At 43.3% G+C, this 25034-nt stretch overlaps 1 protein-coding gene across 1 annotated transcript in view; it reads left to right on the top strand.

The window, feature by feature from the left end:
- Window positions 1-25034, top strand: part of LOC129866062 (ankyrin repeat and sterile alpha motif domain-containing protein 1B-like) — a 355742-nt gene that overhangs the window by 178494 nt on the left and 152214 nt on the right. Inside the window, exons 12-13 of the mRNA XM_055939185.1 lie at window positions 5772-5925; window positions 21285-21427. Of these exons, the coding sequence (XP_055795160.1) occupies window positions 5772-5925; window positions 21285-21427 (297 nt within the window). The remainder of the gene's footprint in view (window positions 1-5771; window positions 5926-21284; window positions 21428-25034) is intronic.

Genomic DNA, 25034 nt, shown 5'->3' on the forward strand with positions numbered 1-25034 from the left:
AAGGACTGAGGAACAAGTTGGAGACCTACACTAGCTAAACAAGGACTGAGGAACAAGTTGGAGACCTACACTAGCTAAACAAGGACTGTGAAACAAGTTGGAGACCTACACTAGCTAAACAAGGACTGAGGAACAAGTTGGAGACCTACACTAGCTAAACAAGGACTGAGGAACAAGTCGGAGACCTACACTAGCTAAACAAGGACTGAGGAACAAGTTGGAGACCTACACTAGTTAAACAAGGACTGAGGAACAAGTCGGAGACCTACACTAGCTAAACAAGGACTGAGGAACAAGTTGGAGACCTACACTAGCTGAACAAGGACTGAGGAACAAGTTGGAGACCTACACTAGCTAAACGAGGACTGAGGAACAAGTTAGAGACCTACACTAGCTAAACGAGGAATGATAAACAAGGTAGAGACCTGCACTAGCTAAACAAGGACTGAGGAACAAGTTAGAGACCTACACTAGCTAAACAAGGACTGAGGAAGAAGTTAGAGACCTACACTAGCTAAACAAGGACTGAGGAAGAAGTTAGAGACCTACACTAGCTAAACAAGGACTGAGGAAGAAGTTAGAGACCTACACTAGCTAAACAAGGACTGAGGAAGAAGTTAGAGACCTACACTAGCTAAACAAGGACTGAGGAAGAAGTTAGAGACCTACACTAGCTAAACAAGGGAGTTGGCAGGTGGTTTTCTGTATAAAGTAATCTATCAATGCGAGATAATCGCTCCCCTAGTTTCAGTAGATGCGAGAAAGGACACTAGCCTGGTCCCAGATCTGTTTGTGTTGTCTTATCTGGTTCAGAGTCATGAGAACCAATGATTTGATGTACTCTGTGTCAATCAATCCACAAGCAGATTTCAGATTAGTGTGAGTAGAACCTAATGTACTCGTTGATCAGTGGTAAACATTTTCTCGGGTTCATTTTCTGTATCTCTTGAAGATGTCAGTGCATCTCAAACTGTAATATCAAGATTTTGGCTTCAAGGCCTTTCTCAAGACACAAATGAAAGGCAAACGTTCACTAGAAAAGTTGATCAGTTGGTTGGAGCACCTGCCTGAGGTTCTGATGAAGAGGCTGTCCTTGATGTTCTACTCCGGAGACTGCAGATGTTCCGCGCTCAGATGACTCAACTGGTTGTTATAGTTACGCCTTGTTAATGAAGAGAAGGTGTGTACAGTATGTTCCAGGAGTAATGAATGCTGATGTCATCACTGTGTCCAAATCAGGCAGTTCTATCCTGGGAAGAGCTATGGTGGAATGGATAATTAAATGGTAATTATGATAACTCATCCTTATCGTATTCACCATTGTCATCACCATTACCATCATCGTCATTTTTGCACTGAAGTAATGGAAATCAAATAAAATCCCAATAGATCAACAGTCTTGATTCTTCATCCATACTCAGACCTGAATAAGCCCTTACTAACTAACAAAATGACCATACACCTGAGTGATATGGAGCACTCCCCATGGCTGTGGACCTTGTGGGCCCTGCTCTAGCAGTTTTCTCAAGTCCATGGGGTTAGTAATGGTGCTCAGGGAAACTGTTTCTGGCACTGGCTCTACTCAAGGAGGCCATGTTGGGAGGTGGAGTAATTTCCTGAAAGGAGAGGATTTCTCCGGGGTGAGCTCAGTAAGCTAATGCTGAGGTAACTGATTTCTCTAGGATTAGCTGTCCACTGAGTAAAATATCATTCCTAGAGGCTAGCTCTCACTCTCTCGCGCTCACCCCCCCCCTCTATTTCTCCCTCCTCTCGCTCTCATTCTCTCTTGTGTTGTGGGATGGTCTCAGAGGGCCTATTGTCCTCATGCCCCGTTCCTCTACGATGGTTCCTGACCCCCGACCCCCTCCTCTAATCAAATATGAGGAAATGCCAGTGAATTACAGCGTCCTTCATATCTGCTGCAGTCTGAACTGATTGGACTGTCTGTTAGGCAGGGATAGGGGAGCGAAGGAAAGAGGAGTGGGTTAGAGAGCAAGAGAGAGAGAGAGAGAGACTGTTTGCACAGTGCTCAGGGGACAGAAACCAGGAGGAGTGGGATATGTGGAATGAGAGAGGGAGGAAGAGAGATTGCATGAAAAAAAGTGGCTGTTCTGTTTTGCTCTTTACTGTTGTATACTGTTGTATTATTTTGGTCAAGAAATGAAAAAATAAGATTAACTTTTTGAAAGGAACCTGTAAGTCTGCAAGCACACACACAGACCACAACCTGAGAGATGTTAGTTGGGTCAGAGTCACATGTCCTGCAGGATAGTAGCTCCAGGGACGTGACTGTAGAATCAACAGATTTCCTATTTGGGTTACCGGCCTGACAAACACACACACACACACACACACACACACACACACACACACACACACACACACACACACACACACACACACACACACACACACACTGCTAAGAGACTGCTAATTAGTTGCCGGAGGAGGACTCTTTTTGTCTGTTCCCTTCCTGTGGCAGACACACAAGTTCCTCTGTGTCCTATCTCTCCACAGATAAAGAGAGAGAGAGCGAGGGAGGGGAGAGAGAGGGAAAGAGAGGAAGTGTGTGTTTAAGACACCGTCTTGTTTGTGTTTGGACATGGAGCTCATTGCGTGAACCTACTCTACCTTCTCACCCCCTACACCAGGAAGTGGAGGTGGGATCAACTATTAACAGGTAACACAAACTGCCTTAGCACCTCTGAGTTGACTTGGTATGCAGATGGTGGTGTGGCGTCTCTGGTGCGCTGGCCTTTTACACACTTTCTGATTGAGTGGGAGTCTGGAGAGGTGGGGACTAAAGTGTCTGAGGTAGTAGAGAATGGCTCTCGCTTTGAGTTGAACGACTTTTACCTATTTAGATAGGAGAACAAATAGAACAAAATTGTGTTTGAGAGAGAGACAGGGAGACAGAGTGAGGAAATCCCTGCTTCAAACCCACTGTAGCATACTTCCTTCCCTTCCTCTGAACCAGCCCTTTTCTCTAACTCATTTTCCACCCTCCTTTCCTCGGGATTCAGTAAAACTGTTCAGTAAAACTGTTGTAGTTACTCTGAAGTAAGTTGGAGTGTATCCACTAGGCTTTCATCTTTTTCTCTCTCTTTCTCTGGTGCTCTCGGTTCATCGCTGCGTTGCTCTCCTCTGTTTTATTCTCTCCGTAGTAAGTTTGGAGTTCCTTCACTGCCTCTCTCCCTGAGATAGCTGGGTGGAAGGGAGAGAAGGAGGGAGAGGCTGGTGTGCTGGTGTGTTCTTTACACAGGCAGACGAGTAAACTTGAGGGATGAAGAGAAAAAGAGAGAGAATAAAAAGCCAGAGAATGAGATATTGGTTTGTAGATTTATGCAAAAAAGTCTGTTTCAGAGAGGGAGAGAGAGAAAGACAGAGAGAGAACGTGAAATAAGAACCGACAGAGTGGAGAAAAGTGATGAAAGGGATATTGTGACAGGGAGGGAACATGATGTACATTAGGAAGTCAGAGAGGATAGAGAATGAGAAAAGAGAAACATGGTTTGATGTGGAGGATAAAGACAGAGGCATTCCTGTCTTCTCCCTCTGGACCACTGCATCCAGAGATGGGTTGCGCAAAGAACCCAAGTTGTCTAATAAGTCCCAGAAGGAGAACCCATGATAGCTCCAGAGAAAGGCTGCGTCCCAATTGGCACCCTGTTTCCTTTATAGTGCACTACTTTTGACCAGGGCACATGCATTAGGGCTCCAGTCAAAAGTAGAGCACTATATAGGTAATAGGATGCCATTTGGGACACAGTCGCTCTTGGGTTCTTCGTCTATCAGAAAATCCGAGTATAAAGGTGTTGGCTGATACTGATAAGGGGACTCAATTCGCAGGGCCACAGTTTTTGTCTCAAGTTTTTTATGGAGTGTAATTACTTCTGATGACTGTAAGCATATTGACGTGAAATGATGGTGGCTCTGTCATCCCTGCTCGTCATCGTCTTCATCTTCATCATCCTCTATATGCTCAGGTTTAAGAAGTACTCGGATTTTCTGATACCATACTATTACTGTTTGAAACCACGTGTGACTTCACAGGCTGGTACTTTACATGGGCTAGAGTAAAGTGACTCAAATTCAATAGACCTGTTGGTATTTTATGTATATGTGGTTGTGTCTGTGCATCACGTGTGTGTGTGTGTGTGTGTGTGTGTGTGTGTGTGTGTGTGTGTGTGTGTGTGTGTGTGTGTGTGTGTGTGTGTGTCTGTGCAACACGTGTGTGTGTGTGTGTGTGTGTGTGTGTGTGTGTCTGTGCAACACGTGTGTGTGTGTGTGTCTGTGCAACACGTGTGTGTGTGTGGTTGTGTGTCTGTGCAACACGTGTGTGTGTGTGTGGTTGTGTGTCTGTGCAACACGTGTGTGTGTGTGTGGTTGTGTGTCTGTGCAACACGTGGGTGTGTGAGAAAAGGAGCACACAGACACACACACACACACAGAGGTTTTATATTAGTGTAATACGACACATTGAGTAGTGCACGTTTGTGTGTGTGTACACCAGACAGATTATCTAGGGAGTGATCATTCAATCAAAGACTATGATTAATCTTCTCTGCATGCTCTCAGTGTGTGATTGATGGCCCAGTGGTGTCTGGGTAATGTAGTAGACAATGAGGTCGGAGAGGAGGGGGGAGTCGATAGGGTGCAGGGGAAATTAACACACCAGGGGTGAGTCATGGACAACACCACGCCCCCATCGCCACGACGGTACCACGGCAACCAAATATGGTGGGGTGACCCGGGCGACGTCTCAGTAATGATGATGGAGTGGTGCATTATGGGAAACACAGACATCTATTGCCCATGCGTCTCTGGTGAGAAATGTCTGTCTTTCCTGCGCCCTCCATTGCTCACTGTTGTGTTTTCATTTGGCGTGGGTGCACATATGCCATATAGACATTTAGTTCCAAGGGTTTTTCTGTCAACCCGCTGGGTCTCAACCTTTTCATACTGTCACAGGAATAGAACAACATGAAACTGGTTGCACACAGGACATCAGCCAATTTGGCTCAGTTGCAATGGAGTCATGGAGGGATGATCTCATGGTTTCTTCTATTTTGACTTGAAGGGAGCAACATGCTATTTTTCTCAGAAACCACACTTAAGGCCTTCGTGCTGTCTGGTTTTGCCCTATGTCATGTGCCGGGCCGGAGGCCTCAGCGAGGGTGATGGTTATCTCCTCTCAGTAGTAGAGGGAGACCCTGGGATATGTGGTCTCCAGTCTTTCTACTATATCAACATCTGGTTACACAGGGTTGTAAAAAAAAGAGAGAAGAGTAACACATACTGTCACACTTTTGCCTAATAGCTTATTTTTTTGTTGCTAAATCTGTGTATTTTCTATGTTGTTTCTCTCAGTCATTGCTTATTTTTTTGTTGCAAAATCGGTGTATTTCAGTGTGTTTTTTGTGTTTTCCTCTATCTGGTTGTGCCTGTGCTTATTAAATCAATTGCAGTACAGGCAACTCCTTAGATTCAGCAGGGGGAGCAGGCCTGAACAGTGTTTGAATTGAACCGTGTCCTTGAGGTGGATGAGTTATGATGATGGGTCGTTTGTGTGATCTGATGGTACCAAGGGCAGTAAACAAACATTGTTGATCCAACGTTCAAGGTTATAGATTGAACATTGGCCGTGCTTGTCAATGTACATACACACAAATATTCTGATGTTTCCACACGTGAAACTACCCACAACATTCTCACCGCGTTCCTCCCTCTCTCACGCTCTCTCTCTTTCTCTCCCTCCCTCCCCATATCAGGACTCGAAGCGTTCGGCGGAGATCGTACCATCGCCCTCCCTTGACGTGTTCTTACCGGAGGATGAGGACAATCCATATGAGTCCGTCACCACCGCCGTGACCCGCAAGCCCTGCTCGCTGGACATCGGCCTCTTCAACACCTGCCCCCTCAACGGTAAGGGCACACCCAAACCACCTGTTCAACAACCTCTGTATACTACATACACCTCCGTCACCGTTGTCAGTACCGGCACTACTGTTGATTTTGAATATATACTACCGGTCAACAGTTTTAGAAAACCTACTTATTCAAGGGTTCCTCTTTATTTTTACTATTTTCTACATTGTAGAATAATAGTGAAGACATAAACTATGAAATAACACATGGAATCATGTAGTCAACGAAAAAGTTGACTACAAATAGCCACCCTTTGCCTTGATGACAGCTTTGCACACTCTTGGCATTCTGAACCAGCTTCATGAGGTAGTCACCTGGAATGCATTTCAATTAACAGGTGTGCCTTGTTAATTTGTGGAATTTCTTTACGACTTAATGCGTTTGAGCCAATCAGTTGTGTTGTGACAAGGTAGGGGTGGTATACAGAAGTTAGCCCTGTTTGGTAAAAGACCTTGTCTATATTCTTGCAAGAACAGCTCAAAAAAGCAAAGGGAAACGACAGTCCATCATTACTTTAAGACATGAAAGTCAGTCAATCCAGAAAATGTCAAGAACTTTTAAAGTTTCTTCAAGTGCAGTCGCAAAAACCATCAAGCGCTATGATGAAACTGGCTCTCATGAGGATCGCCACAGGAAAGGAAGACCCAGAGTTACCTCTGCTACAGAGGATAAGTTAATTAGAGTTAACAGCCTTAGAAATTGCAGCCCAAATAAATGCTTCATAGAGTTCCATATGTGGAATTTCATATTTTTGATGTCTTCACTATTATTCTACAATGTAGAAATAGTAGAAATAAAGAAAAACCCTGGAATGAGTAGGTGTGTCCAAACGTTTGACCGGTACTGTATATAATGATGTAATTACAGGAACAACGATGGTCAGTTCCGTAACTACAGTCACCTCCGTTACCATCTGCCACACCGTCACAGTCGTAGATGTTGAAATTGTAGAATGAAGTAAAAACAGTGTCCAGCACAGTGGTGAGTCACTACCGTAACCGCAGTTACCCCCGTCACCGCTGTCTGCACCCTCACAGCTATTGGATGTGAATAAAAGAGATCTGGACTCACTGATGTTTCATACTGTAGGATATCTGGAGATTAAGACAGCCCAAACTGTCACGCAGTCACCACTCAGCAGCAGGTCCACATACCTAGTCCACATACTCGTTGTCATTGATACCATATCCGCCCTGTCAGTGTGTGATCCGATTTTTGCCGAGGGCATAGAACTCCTTAGAACGAGGGCATAGAACTCCTTTCAGAACCCGTCGCAGCACAGTGCCTAGCGTTCTCATTTTACTCTCTACCAATACCATGGTGGGCTACACCACGGGTTGTCCTGGCAACTGTGCCTCTACCACACTCCCAGGTGGTGAGTCAGCGGTGGGTTGTCATGGTAACTGTGGTTGAATCACTCCTGGTGAGAGTTAGGCTGTTTGGTTGGATTTTGCTGTGTGATTGACTTCTAATGGGTGAAGGAAACTTATGCAGTTGTATACATCTCTGGTGTGTGTGGAGCTTCTACATGTCAGTCTACAAGGACAGTCACTCTGAGTCACTCCTTCTCACACACACACACACACACTCTCTCTCTCTCTCTCTCTCTCTCTCTCTCTCTCTCTCTCTCTCTCTTCCTCTCTCTCTCTCTCTCTTCCTCTCTCTCTCTCTCTCTCTCTCTCTCTCTCTCTCTCTCTCTCTCTCTCTCTCTCTCTCTCTCTCTCTCTCTCTCTCTCTCTCTCTCTCTCTCTCTGTCTCTCTGTCTCTCTGTCTCTCTCTCTCTCTCTGTCTCTCTGTCTCTCTGTCTCTGTGTGTGAGATTTCTCCGGGGGTCAGCTCCGGATAAGTGCTAACTAAACTAATCAGAGGAGGGCTGGGGGGAATCAGGGATTCCTGCATGTAGCCCAATCACTCAGATCTGTAATGAGACATGACTGTGAGCCACTCACACGCTCTCTTTTCTGGAGAGAGAAAAGAAACAAGAAGAGACAGAGGAAAAGAGTGTGAGAGAGACATGGAGAGAATGCGAGAGATAAAGAGAAGGAGCGACCGAAAGAGTGCGAGAGAGACATGGAACAAGGAGAAGAGCCCAGTCTGGGGCTGAACATTTCCCCGGTATTTTACAAATGATCCATCCCAAGAATAAATCACTTTTCTCACCGGATAACCCTGTTTTTCCTGACAAAATTGAAAGCGTATAAAGCACATCAATATGTCTGGAATGGATTAGAGCTTGAAAATTCTAACCTGATGCTACCTGAGCCTGATAAGCCATACATTAAAGACATTTTATGAACCATACATTAAAGACATTTTATGAACCATACATTAAAGACATTTTATGAACCATACATTAAAGACATTTTATGAACCATACATTAAAGACATTTTATGATCCCAAGCACCAAAAAACGTAAATGATTGTGCCGTTATCCAAGACATAACCTATGATATACAGTATAGGCTACCGCACATTTCGCACGACAGAAGAACAAAGCCCTTAGATGTAGCTAGCTACAGTGCATTCGGAAAGTACTCAGACCCCTTGACCTTGTCCACATTTTGTTACGTTACAGCTTTATTCTAAAATGTATTACATTGAAAACAGGTTTGCAAATGAAAATAGGTTTTTAGAAATGTTTGCAAATGTATGAAACATAAAAAACAGATACCTTATTTACATAAGTATTCAGACCCTTTGCTATGAGACTCGAAACTGAGCTCATGTGCATCCTGTTTCCATTGATCATCCTTGAGATGTTTCTACAACATGATTGGAGTCCACCTGTGGTACATTCAATTGATTGGATATGGTTTGGAAAGGCACACACCTGTCTATATAAGGTCCCACAGTTGACAGTGCATGGCAGAGCATAAAATCCAAGCCATGAGGTCGAAGGAATTGTCGGACTACCCCGGCCAAACCCGGGCCACACTATGGGACTCCCAATCACGGCCGGATGTGATGCAGCCTGGATTTGAACCAGGTACTGCAGTGATGCCTCTTGCACTGAGATGCAGTGTCTTAGACCACTGCGCCACTCGGGAGCCCAATTACAGCTGAGTCTTTCTGGGTAAGTCTATAAGAGCTTTCCACACCTGGATTGTGCAATATGTACCTATTATTCTTTTCAAAATTCTTCAAGTTCTGTCAAATTGGTTGTTGATCATTGCTAGACAATCATTTTTAGATCTTGCCGTAGATTTTCTGGTTGATTATTGGACAGGATTATCTATTTTGAATGGAATTGATGGAGAGAGAGAGAGAGAGAGAGCTCACATGCACTCTGATTTAGAGCAATGATATTCGAGTGATAGGCTGTTTCAAACAAAACAATCATCTTTACAAATTAAGTGGAGATGTGTAAATTAGACATGCATTCAGTCTTTATATTACCGTAGCATAGACTATGTTGCAGGAAATGTAGGCCTATCTGTCACAAGATAAAGAGTTACCGTGATGAGATGAAACATGCGTTGTAAACTGCGCTCCGTACTGAGATGTGCTGTCTGTCCCCACCCTGAGCGTTGATGATTGATCATGCAGATAGCAGAGAGAAGGCTGCAGAGAAGACAGATTTAGACATTGCATATCATTTAATAGTTCCATTTCATGTCATGCTGTTCATAGAAATAATTTATTATAATATACCGTTTGCTCGCAGTTATTTATCCTGGGAAAAGAGAGTGGAGTTTGTGCAGGAAATCTCAGTAAATCTCAGTAACCCGGTTCCCAGTATTCAACCCTAGCCCAGTCGCATGCTGTCCTATACTGTAGAGTTAGCTGGCAGCGCAACAGGCAGATCTATCTCCTTACTGTCTGTTACTGCAGACCTACCTGGGTGGGGCATAGGGACTTAGGGACGACTTAGGAATGACATAGCGACTACTAACTTGTCCTCGGAGATGATGACTAAGTCAGTAGCGTCCACCAAAAATGACCATGCTGTCTCACAGTATGCATTATGTCTTAGCCTTGCAGTTTCCCCTGTCAGTGTATCTACTTAAATGTACTCTTCAATCTCTCTCTCTCTCTCTCTCTCTCTCTCTCTCTCTCTCTCTCTCTCTCTCTCTCTCTCTCTCTCGCTCTCTCTCGCTCTCTCTCGCTCTCTCTCGCTCTCTCTCGCTCTCTCTCGCTCTCTCTCGCTCTCTCTCGCTCTCTCTCTCCCCCTCTCTTTCTCTCCCTCACAATGTAAGATCACCTCAAACAGCTCGTTCACAGCCACTGTGTCTCTGTGTGTGCTGCAGAAGCACATAGGCTACACATACTGCATAATTAAACCTCTTCAGCACGACAGGAAACGTCAATGGGGGGAAGACACAGCACAGTAGCAATCTGTGCCCATGCAGTTACATTTAGCAAACATCTAGAATAGTAAGGGACTCTTATATACTGTATAATGTAACAGCGAATAAAGGAGCCCACAGACAGGGATATTATGGGTCTTTTGAAAGCAGGGTGTCTTAATATAATGGTGATGAGGCTTCGAGGCCTGCAATCACGTACAGGGCAGGAGACAGACGGCTAGCTATCACCACTAAGTGGTTAGCGGTAATAGCTATCGACTCCCAGGGTAAATACATGGACTACTGCAGTCACACACATACACACACACACACAGCCAAATATACACAGACAGGCATACACACACACACACACACACACACACACACCAGAAAATACTTCTTGACACACACAAACTTTCCCTTTCAATTGACCCTCCCACAGCATCTACCCTTCCCTTCCTCCGATCCAATGCTTCCACTCTTCTCTTCTCCCCCCTCCTTTATCCTCCTTCCCTTCTTTCCCTGAGGCTAAAGCCAAGATGTCGTTCTGTTCCAGTCCATTTCCCCCCGTGATGAAGCTCTGGAGGTGACATTTGGGTAATGTGCTCAGACTAACCAACGACAACACAAAATAACACGAAATAAGAAGCACAACTAACTCTCCAGGCTCTGCCATTAGAACAGTCATGCCCCATTGAGTATGGGCAAGGAGAGGTGGGGTGTGGGAGGTATTGTGAGGCATACACACACGTTACACACACACACACACACTTTCACTCCTCCCTCCCTCCCGTGCTCTGTGATTTTCCCCGCCACTTGTTGGCAGCCATTTTGTTTGAATCATTAATGAGGAGTGGTGAACTGCTCATGAATATTCACATGTAATTGACCAACCACCTGTGTTCATGCATACAGAATCAACACCATATCTCTCTAGAGTCAGAGGCTGGGGTTGTGGAATACTACCAAGATGGATATTATTATCAGTATGGCAAGGCTGAACACAGTCAAATTATCATGAGACCAAACGGTAGGAGACAGATGGTTCAATATGCTTTTCATATCAAGAGGGCAGACTAGGTTTGAACATAGCCTATACAATATTACTATGCTAATATCTATGCTTCTACTGAGCAAAAAATATCAACTCAAAACCTTGAAGTACCTAAGGTATACTTGGATCGGAGTTGAAGGATTTATGACAGTCAGCTGTTTGATCATAAGTTGATTAGTTGAAGCAGTTGTTGTTACTTAGTGCAAGGCTGGAACAAAACCATACACACCCCGTGGGTCTCCAGCAATTGTTCAAGGATTTTTTTTAAAGAACATCAAAATTGTTTGGACAAAGCCTCTGCAAAGCTTTAGCTCAACGCTTATTCCTTCAGTGGCAGATCCTGGCTTGAAACTTTGTTTTTGTTTACTTGGTTACTCACAAGAAAACTTCCATAGTCAGATAATAACCATCATATGAAATTGTTTTCGATAGCTATGGTGCGGTATCACTAGGGCAAGATAGCACATCTCTGAAATGGTTTTAGATTGCTCTGATAGTGGCATTGAGCTGAAAGTTGTGAAAGTTCTGTGCCTATTGATCCACAGACAGCTGAACATCAAATGACTAGAATCACCCCCTCCAAATTATGGGCTGTTAGAATTGCACATGATTTCATGTTCGTAAACACTCTTTCAGATCTGAGGCCCAGAAGTTTCATAGGTTAAAGTTCAAGTGTGGACACTGATAAAGACACAGAAAAGAGTGTGTGTGTGTGTGTGTGTGTGTGTGTGTGTGTGTGTGTGTGTGTGTGTGTGTGTGTGTGTGTGTGTGTGTGTTAGCGTTTTGTCAGGTGCACAGTTGTGGTGCAAGCTTTTGTTTTGCTGTGTCGTGTCAAGCTGTGTTAGGATAGTTCCTGAGAGAGGGGGTTTCGCTCTCTGGAAGCCCAGTTTGGATGCTCTTTCCCTGGGTGTGAAGTATCTGGGCTCCTCCTGTCCGGTTGGAGGTTCTCAAGCATATTAGTGTTTGTGTGTTTGTGTGTGTGTGTGTACCATAGCTGTTTCAAAGTAGCATGTTGTTTTGTTGCACATTCAACACTAAATGACAATCCTGTATGAGATGTAGCGTTGAGAGGCAGATCTGTAATTTGTGCATTCTGCGACACAGTAGTGGGAGCTTAACTGTAATTGGTTAATGGGGAATGGCATTGGAAGCATGTGAGCTGTACAGCTGTACACACACGCATTATCCCAAACACGAGCATAAACCCAAACAAACATACACATACTGTATATACACACACACACACACACCCTATATAGCCCCAGGATAATATCCCACCAGTACATACTGTACATACACACACACACACCCTATATAGCCCCATGATAATATCCCACCAGTACATACTGTACATACACACACACACACCCTATATAGCCCCAGGATAATATCCCACCAGTACATACTGTACATACACACACACACACCCCATATAGCCCCAGGATAATATCCCACCAGTACATACTGTACATACACACACACTCCCTATATAGTGCATATTTTTTCTTGAGCGGATGGTCGAGGGACTGGAACATAATTATAAATCATTTGTAGACTGCAAGAAGCCCAAACAGATATAATATTTGACTAAAACATAATAATTTCAAAACTTGCTTATATTTGTATACAATCACATATATCTCCCGATAATGCGTGGGAATACTTTGTAACAGATTTCCTAAATTAAAATCACTATGAGCTGATTTGCTGGTCTTTTTACAGTCTTTTATGTCTAACAAGTAACATTTTGCTCATAAATCTTGGGGGGGGGGGGGCAAATAAAATCACCCGCTGGCCGCCAGTTGGGGTACCCTGCTGTACTGCATGCCTGCATTAACTAGCTGTACAGCTGGTCTGGCCTATGAACACAGACTGGTCTGTCTGTGCTGCTAACACACAGACTGTCTTTGTAACACACACACACACACACACACACACACACACACACACACACACACACACACACACACACACACACACACACACACACACACACACTCACCCTCTCACCAATCATCAGTGCTGACAGGCTTATTTACTCTACAGAAAAATACCATATCTGTCTATATTTATACCTCTGATTGCCCCTCTCTATCTCTCTCTGTCTCCCCCTATCCCTGTCTCTTTTCCTATCTTCTCTCTCTCATACAAACACTTTCTTCCTCCCTCTCGTTCCTCTCTCTGCTGTATCTTCTCTATCTTATATAGCCCGCTCTTTCTCTACCTCTCGCTACATCTCCCATCAACTACCTCCCTCAGACTGTCTTTGTAACACACACACACACCCTCACGTCAATCATCAGTGCTGACAGGCTTATTTACTCTACAAAAAAATAGAAAATACCATATCTGTCTATATTTATCCCTATGATCCCCCCCCCCCCCCCCCCCCCCCCCCTCTCGGTCTCCCTCCCTCTCTCCCTCTGTCTGTTTATCTCTGTCTCTCTACCTATCATCTTCTCATACAAACACTTTCTTCCTCCCAGATAGGTTTGGATGGTATACTGTATGTACCAGGGGTATTCAACACTTACCATACGATGTTCAGAGCCTACTGGTTTTCTGTTGTACCTGATACATTAATTGCACCTACCTGGTGTCCCTGTTTTACATCAGTCCCTGATTAGAAGGGAACAACGAAAAAACGCAGTGGAACTGGCTTCGATGTCTAGATTGAAGTTTTTCAATACCGTCAATACTATTGAAACAATTTCTTATAATTTTTTGAATACATTTCAATATAAACTCAGCAAAAAAAGAAACGTCCCTTTTTCAGGACCCTGTCTTTCAAAGATAATTCGTAAAAATCAAAATAACCACGAGGAGGAGATGTACTTAATGCAGCTGTTGGCCACACCAGATACTGACTGTGACTTTTGATTTTGATTCCCCCTTTGTTCAGGGACACATTTCTCCATTTCTGTTAGTCACATGTCTGTGGAACTTGTTCAGTTTATGTCTGTTGTTGAATCTTGGTATGTTCATACAAATATTTACACATTTTAATAAGTTTGCTGAAAAAAACGCAGTTGACAGTGAGATGACGTTTCTTTTTTTGCTGAGTTTATATTTTAATAATAAGCATTTCACTACACCCGCAATAACATCTGCTAAATATGTGTATGCGACCAATAAAATGTTATTTGATGTTATAGATTTGTCGCTACTTTTTAAGTAAATACCTGCAGTCAACTTGTGCAATACGTTAGGACATGGCTCAACCCTGTTGATGGAGCGCTGCCCTCCTGTAGGGTTGGAGGGTTGGGTTGGAGTTAAAACCCACAGGACTGTAACTCTACAGGAACAGGGTTGGAGAGCCCTGCGTTAGGAGACAGAGAATATTGTGTTCTTCATTTCACCTGTCACATAGTTTTTCATTATGAAGCTTACCGGTAGTCCCCAGTCACGTGGTGTTTGTTTACAAGCACAATGACGACAGACGAGCCTTGTGAGTCACTGGGCTGTTTTCAATATACTGAGCTGCCGGGAACCGGGCAAAGGCGGGGAGGGAGGAGGTCCATTCTCAAATGGAACAGTCATCTGTGGTGCTCGGTCATGTTGTCAACAAGGCAGCATGTTGCATCGTCCAGAAACATACAACATACGTTTTCCATCAAATATACAGTACCAGTCAAAAGTTTGGACACCTACTCATTAAAGGCTTTTTCTTTATTTGTACTATTTTCCACATTGTAGAATAATAGTGAAGACATCAAAGCTATGAAATAACACAAATGGAATCATGTAATCAAAAAAGTGTTTAACAAATCAAAATATATTTTTGATTTTATATTCTTCAAAGTAGCCACCCTTTGCCTTCATGACAGCTTTGCACACATGATTCCATATGTGTTATTTCATAGTTTTGATGTCTTCACTATTATTCTACAATGTAGAAAATAGTAAAAATAAAGAAAAACCCTTGAATGAGAAACTTTTGACAGGTACTGTATAAATAAAAAAGATAATTATTTTTCATTGGAAAGGCAGAAGTGTTTTTATCAAAAGCAATCACTTTTACATGGGAAAACACAGAATGCTAATAATTACTACTCGTACTTAATTAGGCCACATTTTTGTTTTGACCCCCAGGAGATAACATGTCCCCCTGGTCCTCTTGAGAAGGATACCTCTGTGTGATTCCCCATGTCTGTGTCAAGGTATAATTGGACAAATATTTGAGCGTCTGTACGTTTGTGTAGCACGACAAGGACTGACGGATAGACTACAGGTGCACGGACACACATACACACACACACTTGTGGGGAGCGTGTGTACGTCTCTCTGGTTGGCTGGTGATTGAAATTGATGGTTTTTCCCCTTAATGTGGGTGAGAAATTAGATTCTGTCCACCCTCTGTACTCGTTTCCCCTCCCTCTCTTTCCTCTCCTCCCTCTCAGTTTCTTATTTTCTCCCTAACTGATCACACACTGGGGAAATCAACTCTGACATCGGAGTCCTCGTCAGGCCACTCTTTCCTCTCTCACTCCTTCAGAGGTGTATGTGTGTGTGTGTGTGTGTGTGTGTGTGTGTGTGTGTGTGTGTGTGTGTGTGTGTGTGTGTGTGTGTGTGTGTGTGTGTGTGTGTGTGTGTGTGTGTGTGTGTGTGTGTGTGTGTCAGTGGTGGGCCGTCAGTGGTGGGCCTTCTCTGCTGGCCTAAATATCATCAGAATATATATATTTTTAAAATATTTTTTCCCACATATATGTTTTAAATTATTCCCCAGAGTAAGAGTTATACTCTTCATTTCATAGCTTTCCTCTTGGTTGCACTGCTTCCAGCCCCAGGTTGAGATTTGGAGGGCTGGTCTTTATGTTAGATCTTTTATCCAATCATATTCAGTCATCATGTGTTGCCAGGTTCTAAAATCTGCCCTCAGGCCTTCAGAGTCAACAGTGCGGGCGCTTGTAGCTTAAAGTGAATGGAAATGAAAATTTAGTGTCAACCAATCAGCTTTAGAGTTGGCTATTGTACGCCTGCTGGCTGGCTCCAGTGTTACACAGGAGCCAGCTAGCAGGCGTAGTGCGTGCACGTCTTTTGATTGGATTACCAATATTGAGAGGCAGGTCCTATGGGCAGGTCTATGCAGAACCTCAGAACTAGGAAACTGAATTTAATAAACAAATTAATTTGCGTACTACTAAGCTGTTTTTTCAACCCACAATGGCGGAAGGAGGAGAATATATCGATTTGGTCGAGGATATAATTATAACGCCATTCTCAAAACGAACTTTTCAAGAAAAGTTAGACATTGTAAGGAGAGGTCGCCCGACGCCGACGCTACAAAGCCTGTCACAGGCGGGAAAGGGGTTAGTTCGCCACTTTCAAAGTTCCAACTACGAGCGCTATCAATGGCTCACAGGCTCCGAGAAGCACTGCAAACTGTACTGCTGGGAATGCCTATTATTTGCAAGTGATCGATTTGGTGTTTGGAGCCACACTGGCTTTGCAAACTTGAGTTGTCCAACCAAGGCAGCAATGAGACACCAAAGTACGGCTGGGCACTTACAAGCAATGGTGCTTTTGAAAACTTTTGGGGACACCCAAGTGGATCTACAGCTCAACGAACAAGAGCGCAGGGCAACGGAGCTGCACAATGAAAAGGTGAAGAAAAATAGGGAAATATTGAAGAGACTCATTGATTGTGTCATGTTTTTGGGTAAACAGGAACTTTCATTTAGGGGACACGATGAAAGTGCTGACTCCACAAACAAAGGGAACTACGTGGAGCTTCTTTCTTTTCTTTCTGAAAGCAACACAGATTTACAATACCACCAGTCCACTAACAAAGTGTTCATTGGGACGTCAGGCAAAATACAAAATGACCTAATTTATGCTATTGCTGAAGTGATGGGAGAAGAGATCAAAATGGAGATTAAAAAAGCTCCCTTTGTTGCTGTTATGGTGGACGAGACAACAGATGTGGGAAATGCAGCACAGCTCTCACTCGTCCTGCGTTATGTGACGGACACAGGAGTCAAGGAGCGATTTATCCGATTTGAAGATGTGACAAGCGGCAAGCGAGCTGATGACATTGCCGCTCTTATTTTCCGTTTCTTGGAGGAAAATGACTGTAGTCTGATTAAGTTGTGGCACAGTGTTTTGATGGCGCAGCAGTCATGGCATCTGGACTCAATGGGGTGCAGGCTAAAGTTAAGGAGAGGGCACCGATGGCCTTATTCATTCACTGCTATGCACATCGACTAAATTTAGTACTGACTCAAGGAGCCTCAAAGCTTAAAGAATGCAAGGTCTTCTTTGCCAACCTCAATGGCCTTGCAGCATTTTTCTCACGATCCCCTAAGCGCACGCAACTGCTGGATGACATCTGCAAGCGTCGTCTTCCTAAGGTTGCACCAACGAGGTGGCAATATACATCTAGATTGGTCAATGCAGTCTTTGAAAAGAGAGTTGCCCTAAAGGAGCTGTTTAACCACTTACTGGAACATCATGATGACCATGACGGGGATACTGTGCTTATGGCTGATGGATTTAATGGAACATCATGATGCCCATGACGGGGATACTGTGCTTATGGCTGATGGATTTAATGAAACATCATGATGACCATGACGGGGATACTGTGCTTATGGCTGATGGATTTAATGGAACATCATGATGACCATGACGGGGATACTGTGCTTATGGCTGATGGATTTAATGCACATTTGGATGATTTTGAGTTTTGTTTTTTGCTTGAAACATTCAATGGGATTTTTAATTATTCGGATGTGGTTTTTGGAATTCTACAGAAACAAACTTTGGATGTACAATTCCGCCTGACAAGGGTGAATGAGTTTTGTGACACAGTTGAGCTAGAGAGGCGCAGGTTCAGTCAAATCTAGATGACACAGCGCGCATCTCAAGTTCACCCAGCGCACGCAGAGGCCCAGCACAAGGAGACCCTCGCACATACTATCAACAACTCCACAGCAATATTCTGGGCAACATTCTTTGCCAGATACGAAACAGGTTTCAAGACCACGAAAAATGAATGTTTCTCTCCCTTCTGGACCCCCAGCACTTTAAGGATAGGAGGTGCTGTTGTCACTATTTATGGAAATCGTGTAATTTTTGAAACGGCTTCCTACAAAATTCTTGATCGTACAATATGCATATTATTATTATTATTGGATAGAAAACAGTCTATAGTTTCTATAGGCGTTGAAATTTTGTCTCTAAGTGGAACAAAACTCATTCTACAGCAATTTCCCTGACATGGAGTCAGATTTCACACATTTTGGCCCCTGTTCTGGAGTCAGTTTTAAGGCCACTGTTATTCCTATGAGTATACGGACACTGCTTACGTCTTCCCCTGGATGCCTTTACGTGATGACGATTTGAATGGTATCGATTGCCCAATCACAGCCACTATAAATGAAAAAACCCTGTAGGTAGGAACTCTTTTCTTGGTGCGTCATGCGCGCGGAGGATACCGAACTACTGTTTTTCCAAGCATTAGTGTAGCCAGTTATATTTCTCCGGTCATATTTTTACTCGTTATAGGAGTTAAAAACATAATCTCTGGGCACCGTTCCAGTTCATGCCGAACGCAATGTGCATTTCTGCATGGCAAGAGGACAGCTTTCGACCAAAAGACGATTAGACCCAAGAAAGGATTCTTTGACCAAGATTCTGATGGAAGAACAGCTCAAAGTAGGAACAATTTATTATGATAAATCGTGTTTCTGTCGATAAATGTTAGTGGCTTAGGACGCCATTTTTTTTTACTTAGCTTCGCTTGGCGCAAACTGTATTGAAAAGTAAGGATAATTTAAAAAATGTAATTCCGCGATTGTATTAAGAATTAAATTGTCTATCAATCGCTGTCCACCCTATATTTTTTAGTCACGTTTATGAGTATTTATGTATACGACTAGATCACTGTCTAATATGGCGCACGAACATTTTCTGACCAGCTGGGCTACTTTTCTCATTGTCTAACCATGATTTTGGTGGCTAAATATGCACATTTTCGAACAAACTGTATATGTATGTTGTAATGTGATGTTACAGGAGTGTCATCTGAAGAATTCTGAGAAGGTTAGTGAAAAAATTAATATATTTTAGCGATGTTTACGTTATCGCTCTCTTTGGCTAGAATCAATGCTGGGGTAATGTTTGCACATGTGCTATGCTAATATAACGATTTATTGTGTTTTCGCTGTAAGACACTTAGAAAATCTGAAATATTGTCTGTATTCACAGGATCGGTGTCTTTCGATTAGTGTATGCTGTGTATTTTTACGAAATGTTTGATGATTAGTAGTTAGGTAAACACGTTGCTCATTGTAATTATTCTAGTCCATTTGTGACGGTGGGTGCAATTGTAAACTATGACATCTACCTGAAATATGCACATTTTTCTAACAAAACCTATCCTATACCATAAATATGTTATCAGACTGTCATCTGAGGAGGTTTTTTCTTGGTTGGTGGCTATCAATATCTTAGTTTAGCCGAATTGGTGATAGCTACTGGTGTTGGTGGACAAAGAAAAAATGGTGGATTATGCTAATGTGTTTAGCTAATAGATTTACATCTTTACATATTGTGTCTTCCCTGTAAAACATTTTAAAAATCGGACATGTTGGCTGGATTCACAAGATCTGTGTCTTTCATTAGCTGTATTGGACTTTAATGTGTGAAAGTTAAATATTTAAAAAATATTTTTTTTTTGAATTTCGCGGCACTGCCTTTTCAGTGGGGGTGGGGGGGGTGTGCCGCTAGCGGCACCCCGGGGCTAGACAGGTTTTAAGACCTACCGGAAAAAATTCCCGCAAACAGCCTTCTCCAGCTTAACAGAGAGTCACGGAACACTGTTCGACCTATCCAAGCTAAAAACAGAACTGACTGTAATGTATGCTATGACTGATTTTGAAGGGAAAAGTCCCTCTGATCTCCTTGATTTCCTTAAGCAGAAACATCTAAATGAGGACATGGGGCAACTTTACACATTGGCATGTGTGACAGTGACTATCACTGTGTCCACGGCTTCTGTCGAGCGGTCATTCTCGGCCTTAAAGCGAATCAAAACGTATTCCAGAAATGCTACCGGACAGACTCGGCTTTCAGCATTAGCCTCCATGTCGATAGAAAAGGACTTATTGGTGGAACTAAAACGCACAGATAGACTGTACAACAGAGTCATTGAAGTCTTCTTGAAGAAAGAAAGGAGGAAGGATTTTGTGTTCAAATAATCAGTCTTTGGTGATTAGGCATACAATGCATTTTATTTTTTATTAAATGTGTATGTATGTTTCGCATTTTATTTCGTTAATATTAAATAGCCTATATATTAACACAATAAAATGGCAAATAGCCTATGTTGCAAATTATTTGTTTTCTTTCTTTTATTTTCAGTGAATAGTTATGTGTCTTTATCATCACGGTGAAACTGCTTTGGGTGCGACAATGCGCTGTTTAGTGAACACACTGTATTTATTTTTTTGGGGACTTAAAGCTCAAAGTTTGTGGACCAGAAATGGATAGAAGAAGAATATTAATATAACTCTGTTGCACTCGACTATGTTCTTGCCTATTAGTTGAACTGTACTGTATTGTACTCTTCCCCTGCAATTCTCTGAATAAAAATGTCAATTTCAAGGTGATGCAAAGCCTGGTTATACTGCGTTTCTGTCTAAATGTATAGTGTCTAGAGCCATGGCATCATAATGATGGTAATAAGAGGTGGATTAATTCGGGTGGGACTGTGTAGGACCTCACTGAAGGCCCAGGCCCCAGGCCCACGGCACGCCACTGGTGTGTGTGTTATATCATGTGTGAGACATTTAAGACAGAAAGAAAGATGTGCTCAGTGTAAGGTTGGCCATTTGAGCACACATGGCAGCTGCCACATCTGAGGTTCACATCTGAACGAACTCCAGTGGAAATGCATTGCAGCCTTGACCCTCCATGGATACCTGCTGTTCTATCTCTCTGTTTGGATTGCTCTTCATTTGATCCAGGCTTAATTAAATCTACCCCCCTTCTCTTGCCTCTGTCTCTCTTTCAAGGCCACTCTCCCCAGGTGACGGTGACTGAGCCGGAGCTGTGTAACCATAGGAACAGCTCCTCACCGACAGGGCCTACTCCAGACTGCTCTCCCCCTTCCCCAGACACTGCCCTGAAGAGCATTGACAGAGTCATCCGCCCACAGGTGAGCCACATAATGTAAACCTCCCCCGCGCCCCACACACATACACACACACACACACACAAGGTGAATGGTGTATTTGGTTGAGTGAAGCTGTGTAGGGATGTGGGACCACAAATAGCTGTGACCTCTAAAGTGATCTTAGCAGAAGGTAATAGGTCTTTCACATTGGAAGAATATGCAATTCTAGAACAGTAATGTTTTTATTCAATGTATCATGTCGCAATGACAACCTCTCTCTTGCTTTCTCCCTCTCTTTGTAACTCTCTCATCTTTCTTTTTCTTTCTCTCTCATCTCTCTTTTTCTTTCTCTCTCATCTGTCTTTCTTTCTCTCTCTCATCTCTCTCTTTGTATTTCTCTCTCTTTCTCTCTCTATCTCTCTGTATTTCTCTCTCTCTTTGTATCTCTCTTTCTCTCTCTCTCTCTCTCTCTGTATTTCTCTCTCTCTCTTTGTATCTCTCTCTTTCACTCTCTCTGTATCTCTCTTTCTCTCTCCTCGTTTTGCCAGTGCAGTGTGATGCTAGTATCACACACACAGGAGTTTACGGTTGCTGCAGCAGATTTCATTATCTACCTCTCTCACAAACACACATTGACCCCCCCCGACCCCAACATGCACACATTGTCTATTTTAAATGTTTACATTTGCATATTTATATTTAGCAGGCATTCCCTGCTACTGCTGTGTGTTCTCAGAGTGAAATACACAATTAAAGAGCAGCATATGCACCAGCCTAATAACAAGCTAGAGTATTAGATTCCATGATTCATTCTTGAAACTTTATTTATTTTCATATCATTGCTCCCTCTGGCTCATTTGTTGTGTAATACAGTCTGTGTAGTCAATAGAGCTTAAACACTGGCTGTATCACAACCGGCCGTGATTGGGAGTCCCATAGGGAAGCGCACAATTGGCCCAGTGTCGTCCGGGTTTGACCAGTGTAGGCCGTCATTGTAAATAAGAATTTGTTCTTAACTTACTTGCCTAGTTAAATAAAGGTAAAATAAAAATGTCTAAATAAAAACTGGTGCCCTTGGGAACAGATCTAGGATCAGCTTACCCTCCCTAAATTCTAATTGTAACCGTAAGGGAGGGAACAGAAAAACAGACATTAGATCAGTATCTAAGGGGATTTTGTCCGACATCCAAGATCACCACCATGTCAGAAAAGGGTATCGGCTCATGTCACGATGTGAATACCTTTTGTTCTTGTCGTTCTTTATTCTCTTTTCTGATCTGTTCTGCCATCTGGCCATGTTAGATCCCCCAAAACTCTTGATCTCTGACGGGAGAAGACAGGAACAGAAAAAAGGAGGGATATGACAAAGGGATGAGAAGATAAGAGGGGAGATTTGTGGTGTGTGTCTGTCTGTAAGTCTTTGTCAGGGGTGTTATCATCTCAATGATCTGAAGACTTGAGGCCGTACCGCTGTTCCTACACCCCACTGGCTAAATGTCTGACTTCACTGCTAAGCCGTGTGTGTGTGTGTGTGTGTGTGTGTGTGTGTGTGTGTGTGTGTTTGTGTGTGTGTGTGTGTGTGTGTGTGTGTGTAAAGTGATAAAGTAAACACATGACACACCTCATGTTTGGGGGGGGGGGTAGGCAAGTTGCTTCTACATACACTGCTCAAAAAAATAAAGGGAACACTTAAACAACACAATGTAACTCCAAGTCAATCACACTTCTGTGAAATCAAACTGTCCACTTAGGAAGCAACACTGATTGACAATAAATTTCACATGCTGTTGTGCAAATGGAATAGACAAAAGGTGGAATTAGCAAGACACCCCCCAAAACAGGAGTGATTCTGCAGGTGGTGACCACAGACCACTTCTCAGTTCCTATGCTTCCTGGCTGATGTTTTGGTCACTTTTGAATGCTGGCGGTGCTCTCACTCTAGTGGTAGCATGAGCTGGAGTCTACAACCCACACAAGTGGCTCAGGTAGTGCAGTTCATCCAGGATGGCACATCAATGTGAGCTGTGGCAAAAAGGTTTGCTGTGTCTGTCAGCGTAGTGTCCAGAGCATGGAGGCGCTACCAGGAGACAGGCCAGTACATCAGGAGACGTGGAGGAGGCCGTAGGAGGGCAACAACCCAGCAGCAGGACCGCTACCTCTGCCTTTGTGCCAGGAGGTGCACTGCCAGAGCCCTGCAAAATGACCTCCAGCAGGCCACAAATGTGCCTAATTGCCTATAATTTCCACCTTTTGTCTATTCCATTTGCACAACAGCATGTGAAATTTATTGTCAATCAGTGTTGCTTCCTAAGTGGACAGTTTGATTTCACAGAAGTGTGATTGACTTGGAGTTACATTGTGTTGTTTAAGTGTTCCCTTTATTTTTTTGAGCAGTGTATATACATACACACACACATATACAGTTGAAGTCGGAAGTTTACATACACTTAGGTTAGAGTCATTAGAACTTTTTTTTCAACCACTCCACAAATGTATTGTTGTTAACAAACTACAGTTTTGGCAAGTCAGGTAGGACATCTACTTTGTGCATGACACAAGTAATTTTTCCAACAATTGTTTACAGACAGATTATTTCACTTATAATTCACTGTATCACAATTCCAGTGGGTCAGAAGTTTACATACACTAAGTTGACTGTTCCTTTAAACAGCTTGGAAAATTCCAGAAAATGTCATGGCTTTAGAAAATACTGATAGGCTAATTGACATCATTTGAGTCAATTGGAGGTGTACCTGCGGATGTATTTCAAGGCCTACCTTCAAACTCAGTGTCTCTTTGCTTGACATCATAGGAAAATCAAAAGAAATCAGCCAAGACCTCAGAAAAAAATTCTAGACCTTCACAAGTCTGGTTCATCATTGGGAGCAATTTCCAACGTTGGATAACCCCTTGGATCTCGAGTTACCTGACTGCTCCTCCATCCCAATCTCTCGTTCTGTCCTTTTCTCTCTCCCTCCCCTCTGGTTCATTTCTCAGACTGTTTGATGTCTTCTCTCTCTCCAAACACACTGGTGATGCACAGATAGCGTGGGCTGGTTATCAGGGATATTGAGACCTTGTGTGTGTGCTCGCTCGCACACATGTATGTAGACCTTTGATGCCTTCCTTGAGACATTTCCCTGATAAACCTTAGTCTTCTATCTCCTGTTGTGCTGCCAGTCTCTCTCTCCAGCTCCAGTGATCTACCATGTCCAGATGAGACACTGGTTATACCTGGAAGTATTGGAGATAACACAGTTACACACTAACGTGTGAACACACACACGCTCCCCATCTCAAACAGACAGACACACGGCAGAGTGTGATAAGTGCATACTATAGATTAGACGTAGATATAGGCGACATAGAGAGGTTGAGTGGATGTAGAAGCATGGTATGCAGATAAGAGGGCACGGCGTGAAGAGGGCACAACAAAACATATTCCCCCTCAGGAGACTGAAAAGATTTGGCATGGGTCCTCAGATCCTCAAAAGGTTATACAGCTGCACCATCAAGAGCATCCTGACTGGTTGCATCACTGCCTGGTATGGCAACTGCTCGGCCTCTGACCGCAAGGCACTACAGAGGGTAGTGTGTATGGCCCTGTACATCACTGGGGCCAAGCTTCCTGCCACCCAGGACCTCTATA

This window comes from Salvelinus fontinalis, chromosome 11, assembly GCF_029448725.1.
Source record: "Salvelinus fontinalis isolate EN_2023a chromosome 11, ASM2944872v1, whole genome shotgun sequence".
NCBI lineage: Eukaryota > Metazoa > Chordata > Actinopteri > Salmoniformes > Salmonidae > Salvelinus > Salvelinus fontinalis.